General features: G+C 37.8%; 1 protein-coding gene across 2 annotated transcripts; it reads right to left on the bottom strand.

Moving 5' to 3' along the window:
• Positions 1–860: 860 nt before the first annotated feature.
• Positions 861–2,825, bottom strand: ecm1a (extracellular matrix protein 1a). 2 transcript variants are annotated; one of them, XM_036516334.1, is made up of 4 exons: positions 2,569–2,825; positions 1,948–2,201; positions 1,438–1,636; positions 861–1,163 (listed from the first exon to the last, which is right to left on the bottom strand). In XM_036516334.1, exons 1-3 carry the CDS (start codon positions 2,618–2,620, stop codon positions 1,493–1,495), a joined length of 450 nt encoding a protein of 149 aa, XP_036372227.1. In that variant the 5' UTR covers positions 2,621–2,825; the 3' UTR covers positions 861–1,163; positions 1,438–1,492. The 2 variants fall into 2 exon arrangements, with proteins under 2 accessions (XP_036372227.1, XP_036372228.1); XM_036516335.1 differs by having other exon boundaries at positions 861–1,116.
• Between the last annotated feature and the right edge of the window lie 7,309 nt (positions 2,826–10,134).

Here is a 10,134-nt window from a genome sequence, read left to right as displayed (position 1 = left end):
TTTAGCTACAGGATTTCCGGTCTTTTATAGCCTTGGGATGTGAAACTGTTCTTAGTGTGTGGACACATTTAAATATGAAATATCTGACATAACCCTTTTCAAGAACAACAACAATAATTAAAATGTAAACCAAGACAATGCTTTTTGTGCAACATGTCAGTTTCCACCACTCTGTGTCATGAATTTATGCATTTTGAAAAAATAACATAAAGTTATGTGTTTCATCATTATCTATCCAAGTTTTGTACATTTTTTTCATGAAAACATAGTAATGAGCATACACAATTACATAATCTGACACAATGATCATTTTTATAATGACCTAGTTAATAGTAAAAATATGGTTAAAATGGAAAACAACATTTTGGATTAGTCACCTATTTCAATTTTTAAACTTTACAGTAGGTTAACATTAGAACCTGTGAAATTTGAGTATATGTCCTTTTAATAAGAAGTGAGTAGTGTGTCCATTTTACAGATGTATTTCAAGAGACAGACCGTGTTTGCAGAGCTCAACATACTCTACAGATTAAAAGTATACACTTATTCAAGGGACTACATTTTTAACAACCTAGTTACTTGGGTTAAAAGCACATCTCCAAGTTGCAGTACAGTTTTCAAATATAAGTGAACATTGTGGTATTGTAGAGGTTCTAAAAAGGCCATTTTCATTAACTTCAAAAAACAACACTCTGTGAAGCGTGATATGTTTTGAAATATTGTTGTATATATTTATTTTTATATGAATTTCAGTACATAGTGTTTGTACTGCATATGGAAATCATGCAAATAATTTCACTCATTTACTGTGCATTTTATATGCCCAATACCATCATAAAATGACAGTCAAAGTATGTGTTAGCATATGGAAAAAATACTGAAGAATAATATCAATTACATTGTACATATGTACCCTATTTTGTGAATATAACATTTCCATTGGTATTATACGTTTTCTGACTTACTTCCATGTTATTGTAATCTTGATAAAGCAGGTTTGTAAGAATATGAAAAAGTGAATTCTATGGAGGGGTCGCATTGTCTGTCTGAAGTGTGGACATCACAATGCCTTCTAGCTGAAGGTTGCAGAGACAGTCGTCATATTCCTGGCATGACCTGGAGGCGGTATTCAGACATGAGGATTTGGGACTCAGTTGTGTATCCTAATTAAGAATCCCAAGAAAAAAACATATAGCTTCACTTGTACTACATCACAAAAGATAATAAACACATTTGAGCTCATTGCTTTGTTGACAGTGAGCTGCATTTTAGTCTTATGATTTTCACCCCTATGAGTTCAGGCTTTCCCTTCCTCTAATAACCATAACCATAACCTCACCATGACCTCCTCTCTCTCCTTTCCTTTCAGCAAAATCCCTTCCCTCTCTCTGCCCCTCCCTTTCCCTAAAGGTCCTCTCTTCCCACATATCTCTTTACCTCTGGCAGGTGTTGGGGTTCCACATAAACCCCAGTTGTGGAGGTGCCATTGTGCTCATACTGCAGGTAGGTAGGAAGGGTTGGGGGCTTCCTTGTTGAAGCAGTTCCACTTGGTCTTCCAATTCTCCCTGCAGCAGTGGTAGTGTGAGGTCTTGACGGAAAACTCGTCAACGCAGTATATCCTTAGCACATCTTCCCACTGCAGGCGCGGGGTGGAGAGTCAACATACCCATGAGCATATTCCTGTACATTATTGCTTTATTATTAAGATATGAGTGCTCATATTTGCGTGTTGCGAAAGGCCTTCAAGGTTCTACAAGACAGCGCCTCAGCTAAGCCTTCAAAATCTTTTCTCCATATCTGCTGGGTCAACCTCAGCAAAATAAATAAATAAATAGATAGATAAAGAGAGATACACCCAGGACAAGAGATTTTATGTGTCCTTGTAGAGTCTGATTAAACACAGCGAAGCCGAAACACGTGTGGTACAGTTCAGGCAGAGGTACTCACGGCTCTCTCAGCACAGCTCAGTGTCAGCGCTCGGTCCCGAGTCGAGTAACTCTGGCAGCACGCAGAGTACAAGGACTCCATCTGGTTGATGGCGTCCGCCTGTCGCTGCAGGTAACTGAAGCCAGTGGTGGGGAGGGAGTGGGGGTGGTTCGCGCGGCGACCGGCGCCGTGGACACAGATGGCGTCGATGTTACTGAGAGAAGGTCGAGCAGGGGGAAAACAGAGCTGGGGCTCTGCAGAGGAGGGGCCGAACACTGGGAATTGGGGTAGAAGGAAAGGTCATGCAATTTATTGTTGTTATAGTAATAATAATAATTATTATTATTGGCATTTAGCAGATGCCCTTCTAAATCCAGAGCGACATATGTAGGTTACAATTTTTACATGATACCAATTTAATCAGCTGGATATTTAACTGAGCTAATTCTGAGTTAAGTACCTTACCCAAGGGTACAGCAGCGAGCTTTCCTTTAGGAGGCCTGCTCCTTACCACTATAATAGGCTGCCACCCCTTAACGCTACTGATTATTACAGATCAGCTCACAGAAATGTGCATGGTTGCCTCGCTGGGAAGCATATGTCTGCACTTGTCACATGGCATGAAGAAGGAGAGATCCATACCTTCCAAGAGCATGCAGGAAAGGAGCAGCACTGAAACCCCTGCAGCACCCATCCTTGGTGTCCGTTTGTCCAGATAAAACTGGAAGTTGAAGATAAATGTTGGATATTGAGCTCCGTCAGACGGATAAATATTATGTTTTCCGTTGATTGTTTTCGTCGTCACCACTGAATGTGAATGTACGAGCGCTCAAGTTAATGAAACAACGGCAGTCCGTGAAATAGACGTGATAAACGCGGTATCACGCTTTAAAAAGAGGTGGTGGGTGGGCGCTTTTATTATTGAGAAGGGGGAGTGGAGCAAGGAGGAAGAAAAATGAGAAAATTTTTATGAAGTGAGTCATAACAGAAAATGCTCCATAAACAGCGAAATAACAACTACGCAAGACAAACAAGACTAACTCACTCATTATTACTGAATAGGCCTCTACTCCCAACGCACTAGGATGTTCCACTCACTTTTTTTTCTCTCCGCACAGAATATTGCTCTAAAACGTTTTCTTACTTATTACTTCACGCGTCATGCATTTGCTAAGCAGACGCCCTTGTATGTAGCGACTTGCATCACTGACAACTGGCAAATTAATAATAATTCATGCAATCATTATTTGTCACACAACTAATTTACATTCATTATTTATTCTTTAGCACGTTGTTAACGAATCCTGTTTAGAAATCAAGGGTCTTCTCACAGGCTTTTACCACAGTTCCATGCGGGGAAAAATACAGTTTCAACACTTTGTCAAAAATAAAAGGCGTTAGCTATCCTCTTGGCACACACGACAAGAACATGATCGGAAACCGTTACTCTGGCATCAGACGGGCTATGCGACCCGCCCTCAAAAAGACAATAATTTCAGACAGATTGTCTAGGGCTTAGAAAGCCGTGGCGCATTAAGGTGTACAGCACAAATATAAAGTGTACAAATAAGAATTCATGGTGGTAAGAGCCGGTGGGCTACTTTAACTAATCTGCTGTAAAATAACGGTTAGGCATGTATAGTGACAGAGAAAATAGAACACGTTAGCTTGAGATAACGGTCTACGAAACTCAATGTAATAAATAGTTCTCTATCTATATTTTCATCAATAATTTGCAATTATGTATTATTAATTATCTGAATATAAAGAACTTAAACAAGCGAGAACCCTTCCGTGAGGGGAAGAGGGGAAGTGGAGGAGGAGCGGAAAGCCCGAGATTGATTTCTAGTCAATACTAAACCCTACATTTGTTTCCGTGATGCACAGGATTCCCTGAGCAACTACGTAAAACTCGGTCAAAGTACACTTTAGAGACATTGAGCTACGCCAATGCCAGTGCACTGCTATCATTTGGAGGGGGTAACCACGACGGGGATATTCACTGTTTCTCCACGGAAAGGGAACTCGCCATTAAGGCTCCCGGATAGGCGATGGGCGGTGAATGCCTTACACATGACACACAACCCCCAGAAGTTTGTTGTTACTAAGACCACCACACTCAAAATAAGTATTAAAGAGGGCTAAAATGAAATTAAGGTAACCTAAATTGAGGATCACTTCATTTTAAAATATAAACCAATTAAACGAGCCGCATTATTAAACTGTCCTGGAGAAGTAAGTGTAAGGTCACAAAAATCCACAAAAAGGGAATCTGATAGTGTGCCAATAAGATCTGTAAAAGATAAAAAGGTTTGCAAGTGTTTAGTACCATGCAGCAATCTTTTACACTTTCTGCCAACCAATGCATTTTATGTTAAAAATAGTCTTTACCAGATGTATTGTATCACATTGTGCTTTTTAACATTGATAAAGAAATTATATTTTCATGCTTCTCGTACATGAATTGCAATTGCAGTGCTCTGGTAGATCAGTTGGTGGATATTTTGTCATTGAAGTTATGTGAAATACCATGGGGATATCACCTTAATTGTAGAGATATAACACAAATCAAAAGGGACAGGAGTCACAAAGCGGTTTGTGTACTTCTGTAAGAGTTGAGAACATAATCCCTGTTTGCACATACAGGAAAAATAAATTTGCTGGGGCAGTCAGGCATAAGCAAAAAGGCAGAGGGCTCAAGACATCATCAGAAAGAAATAAACTGAAAACACTACTTCACTAGGTCACTGAACTTTTAATACTGTGCAGAATCATTAATTATTCACCATTATTTTTTCAAATCAAACTGCAATGATGTTTGTGTTATTTTACTGTATTATGTTGATTGCGTTATAAGTTTCATTTATTGTGACTGCTTTTCATTCCCTGAAAAATCATTTATTTTGAAGTATATGAAGTTAGACATTTCATTTTTGCCTTGTGGGTTTTGTGTGTGACTTTTTGTTAATAGATTGCATTCACCTTACAGTAACTGAACTTTACTGTTTCAAATGGATTAGATATGATTACTCAAACAACTAGACACAGAAAAAGACATGATGAGAAAAGAAAGATCTTTAAACCAAGAGGAAGTTAACATCTATAATGAAAATATTTGCTTGTTAAAGCACATCATGTTACAAAAACAGATTTACTTCTCTGCGTCACTTTCAAGGACAGGCATGAGCATCACTGTGTTTCATAGATATGTGTGTGTGTTTGTGTGTGTGTGTGTGTGTGTGTGTGTGTGTGCATATAGGTGCACAAGTGTGTATGGTAAGGGCACCTATGAGTACCCAACTGACCCGACAAGTTTAATAAGCAAAAGAATACACAAAATAAAAATGTTTACCTTGTTGTCTACATATGCAATTCACCATCAAACTGAATTAACTTAATCCTTAAGCTTTTGAATTGTTAAATGTTTTAAAAGAAATGCTAAAAGAACAGGCCTGGCACTATGGGGGTGCTTAGGGGTGCATTGCACCCCCAGACAGACCTCAGTGCACCCTGAGTTGTGTCCATATATCCCGATGTCAACAAAGTATTTATGACTTTTTGTGCACCCCGTGGATTGCAATTGCACCCGTCTGTATTTTCTCCTGGTGCCTGTTAAAGAATGTATATCAGAACCAATGCCTTTGTTAGCTTCAGGGATAAGATGTGCAATGCATCACATGAGCTTCAGGGGGAGTGTACGTACAAAAGGATAAACATGAACACTGCCACCCTGTGGTAACAATGGAGAATTTCATGGAATGAATTTTCAGCAAAATGAAATTTCATTTACAAGCTTTTAAACGGCCACTTATGTCCCTGAAATCCATAGTTCCTGCCCTAAATGTGGGCAACCCAATTCCAACCCAATTCCAAAATTCCCTTGTGAGACTGCTTATTCTTTGCTTTGAATTTCAGAGACAAGTTATATACAAGCAGATTCCAGTTTGTGTAATTTCGTAGTGACATTGTTGCCTTCAGAGTTCAAGTTTTTACAGAGAATGCATTTATTGGAATTGCCAAAATGTATTAAAACCACTGAATAACACTTACATTACTGTTACTAACATTTAGAACTGATAGAGGGATGCTGACATGTACGATAGTTTTGAAAAAAAATAAGCTAGATTTCCTAATTGGTAATATGTAAATGTGAATAAAATGAGGCCGTCCATAAGTATGTCAAAATGTCACATGCACTGCATGTATTTCTGGTATAGGGTGTCCAGCAGCAGTGTAGCACAGGGGTAAGGAGCAGGGCTCATAATCAAAAGGTTGCTCCGATTCTCCGCTGGGGCACTGCCGCTGCACCTTTTGGCAAGGTACTTAACTTACAGTTCCTTCAGTAAAATATTCAGCCGTATAAATTGATAACATGTAAAAAAAACTGTAAGCTATGTAAGTTGCTCTGGATAAGATTGCCTGCTAAATGATAATAATGTAATGTATACCCAAAGTTCTCAAAAATCTTGGAATAAATGTTAACCAGAAGAATGGAAGACACTGAAATCCTTTAGGAGCAGGATCCTTGCAGGCTGTGTTTGTGACTGACTCAAGCTTAAACTACCCGGTCTTTCATGTTCTGACTCACTTTAAATGAACAGTACTGTCTCCCTGGGCAACGGAACAATCTGCATATTGTAGATATAGTGCAGGGGATCTGTGCATGCGAATATCACACTGCAAAGTCACAAAATGGTGGATGACTGTGTAAGCCAATCACTTTTTAATGGTTTTGTTAGGGTACAAAACCACAAATCAATATCACAGCAAGATCTCCAAAAGGGGAGAAGAATAGATGCTATGCCAGTGGAAAGAAGAGTAAAAAATACTATTATTAAATTATTTATTCTTTTACTTTCACTTATTTTATTGAAAGAAAAGTGTATTTTTGTGAAGTAAGTCATTAAATAATATGAAGAAGAATATGAAGTGATGTACCTTTATGTATGTACCATTTTTGCTTTATTAGAATATACTGGGATACTTTGTTTAGCCTTTGCAGTACCAGGTCCTTCACGTATAGTGCTGTAGGTAACATAATATTAACATATTCAGACAAGACATGCTGGATTCAAGCATTACTTGAACATTACATTTGCGTGACTATAGTATTTACACCAATTGGAAACATCAAGGATAAGGAAAGGGGGTGTTTATTTTTAATGTTTGCTCACAGTTTAAAAACCTGTCAGTTAAAGCTGTTTGTTCACCGTTAGCTGTTTCTTTACAGCCTAGGTTGCAAGTCTTTCCATTTGGAATTCATCAAAGTTGCACCCTGCCCTGTTGACATATGGATGGCAGTTAATAGACATCCCGTCAGGAGTGGCACACCTGTGACCAGAGAATGCCTCAGCTTGCCACATATTGTTCAAGATTAAGATGCTAAGTATCTGGCCTGACCTTAGGCTCCAAGGACATAACAAATAATGCAAGTACACTCGCTTTTTAAAATCTTGGAAATGTTTGAGTAAAGATATATTTGATCTTAAAATTGGTATGTTGATTGTTTTTTCTTCTCAATTTCTATCATATGTCAGTTCAGGCTGTTGGCTCTGTTTTCTAGGTAGCAAGTTCATCAAACAGCAATATTTTACAATTAAAAAAATTCTCATTTTTACCATTTACAATAAAAAAGCTCTCTAAAATTGACACAATTTTTTTTGGTAACTTCAGCTGTGAGTCCAGGGAGAATGAAACAGTGCCCAGAGAAAAAAAAAATAAAAATAAGTTTCCATTACACTGAAAAAGAAAAACCCGAACATCTGAATCTGAGTGAATACTAACTTATTCTTATTAACTTTTGTTTTGTCCTAAAACCCCTCCATTCCCAGTCTTTCTTTGTACTACTATCCTTCACTCTTCAATTACCAAATCTATCTAAAGTATATATAATAACATACATATTCAATATGCAAGACAGTATATATGCAATTTTTATGCACACAACGTATTTGATGCGTAATATTTTAAAATATGACATTTTACAGAAAATGTAGTTACACATAGAGATGGATGCAGTAAAGTGCTGAGGTAAATTAATTATTCTATTATTACATTATATTTTTGTTTCTACATACAATGCAACGGTATCCCTTTGTTCCATCAAGCAGTGGCCAAAAACGTGTTAAGAGGGTCCACGTGAATGACTTCCCACAAGCATTGCTTCAACAAACATAAATCTCAAAAATTACATCTCCTATCTCTATCCATGGGAACTATCATGAATTTTGTACAGTTATTCTTCCAAACATCTTGATGTTCACTCAGTTCACTCAGACATTCCCAGGAAATGTCACCCCGTCTTTTGTTTTCGCAACAAATTTGAAATTGATCCATATAATTTTCCGTTTTTAAAGTTAGGATATCTCAAATCCTTTATAGGTTTGCTTGTTCATTTGTAATTCTTTTTCCTCCCTAACAAAGGAGAACAAACACCTTCTCAATCAAATCAGGTGTTGCACGTGTTGAGGACTGAGAAGTTTGTGTGAGAACAATGAAGGCATAGTTTTCTGTGTGAACCATTGGAGTGGCCAATCAACGCCCTTGAGCTGCATGTCCAAAAATGAATAACTACAAAACAATTGCAAATGTTGGCCCAAGTTCTTCTGTCATGAGTTTAGAGCGGGTTTCCTGATGTATAATTTTTAGAACAAGAAATAAATTTATCATCTTTTTAGCCATCCATTCACTTGAAGGCTAGATGACCAGAAAAAGTTAAATATTTAAGTAACTTTGGGAGGCACACTATGAGAATATTCACCTGGACAAGAGGAGCGTTGATGGTAAGTACAGTTTCCAAGACCAAAAATTTCCCTATCGATAAAATGCACATTACAGATGGTATATTTTGCAATGCAGATCTTATGCAGAAATTTCAAATGAAATATGGATATGCCAAGGCAATCAAAAACCAAGAAAATGAAAATCACCTCACAAGGCATTCATGTGTGGAGTAGCATGAGGGTGTATAACCATTTCTTCATGGTAGTCTAATTAGGACTGATGGGAGACTGAGGCCTCATGAAGACTATAATGGCCGGAGCCACAATGGGCTGTCAGTGGCTTGATCAGTCAAAAGGCATTGCTTTCCATTATAAGACAGTATGATTGGTTCAATGATTGGTATTCGCTTATTGAGAGCACATGATAGCTCCATGCAGTTCTTACCAGTGAGGTTAGAGTCAACATTTTAATGGGGTAAATGAATGGATTACTATGAAATTGGGGGGAAAAACCTCAGTGGTCCACATCTTAGATAATCCTTTCCCCTTACAAACAGGAGTACCCAAGTTGGTGGAGACTTGTTAAACACTGCAATGCTTCTCTCTGTTCTGTTATGTTTTGAAATATAAATCCAAATGAAGTTTGATTTCAATTTGATATTTCCTGGAGGAAGTCAAGCACTGAAACCCCAAAAAAGCATTTGACTTGATAAACCAAACCTGCACCTTGTAGATCCCTACAAACCAAGGAAACAGACTTGAGAAAATGAAAATAACCCATTCCAATTTAACTAAGATACAAGATCTACAATTGGCATCCCGTAATACATTCATACATGCTTACATACACACATGCATACACAAATGAATATATTTATATACATTTTTAGAATACATATATTTAGACATTTTCTCACTAAGTAGTGAAGCTGCATTTTAATGAATTCAATATTTTATATGTTATGTTAATATTTGCAGCTGTGCTCTTTTTTCTTTCTCATTTTTGTGTTGTCTTGACTTTCTTTGGTCTTTCTCTTCTGTTATTAAAGACTGACTATTGGAACTGGTATGAACAAACTCTTGAAGAAAGGTTTTGGTGACATTAATGTTTTGCATTTGCAAGCACATTTAAAACTATATGATTTATGTTAGATACTGTTCAGTGGAAGGTTCTCCTGTGAAAACTAGACTTAAAACTGCATGGTTACTTAATGTTGCAGTTAAAATAAAAATGCCCTGCCTTCTGCAGATTGCAATATGAAAAAGTGACCTAAAATGTCTGAAAAAATGTCTGACAGATAACTGAACATAAATGAAGGTGAAAACACATAAAAAAACTGACACTCCCTCCCCCTTGCACCACTGCAATCTGCCAAAATCTGGACACAAGGGTTTGACACGTGCGGGTGTGGTCACTTGCCCTGTGCCCACCTCCTGGACAGAGGATGCCAGGCCTGCACTGATTGGCTGCTGTGTGGAGCCCAAA

The sequence above is a fragment of the Megalops cyprinoides genome, chromosome 21, assembly GCF_013368585.1.
Source record: "Megalops cyprinoides isolate fMegCyp1 chromosome 21, fMegCyp1.pri, whole genome shotgun sequence".
NCBI lineage: Eukaryota > Metazoa > Chordata > Actinopteri > Elopiformes > Megalopidae > Megalops > Megalops cyprinoides.
This window is presented reverse-complemented; position numbering and strand designations above follow the sequence as displayed.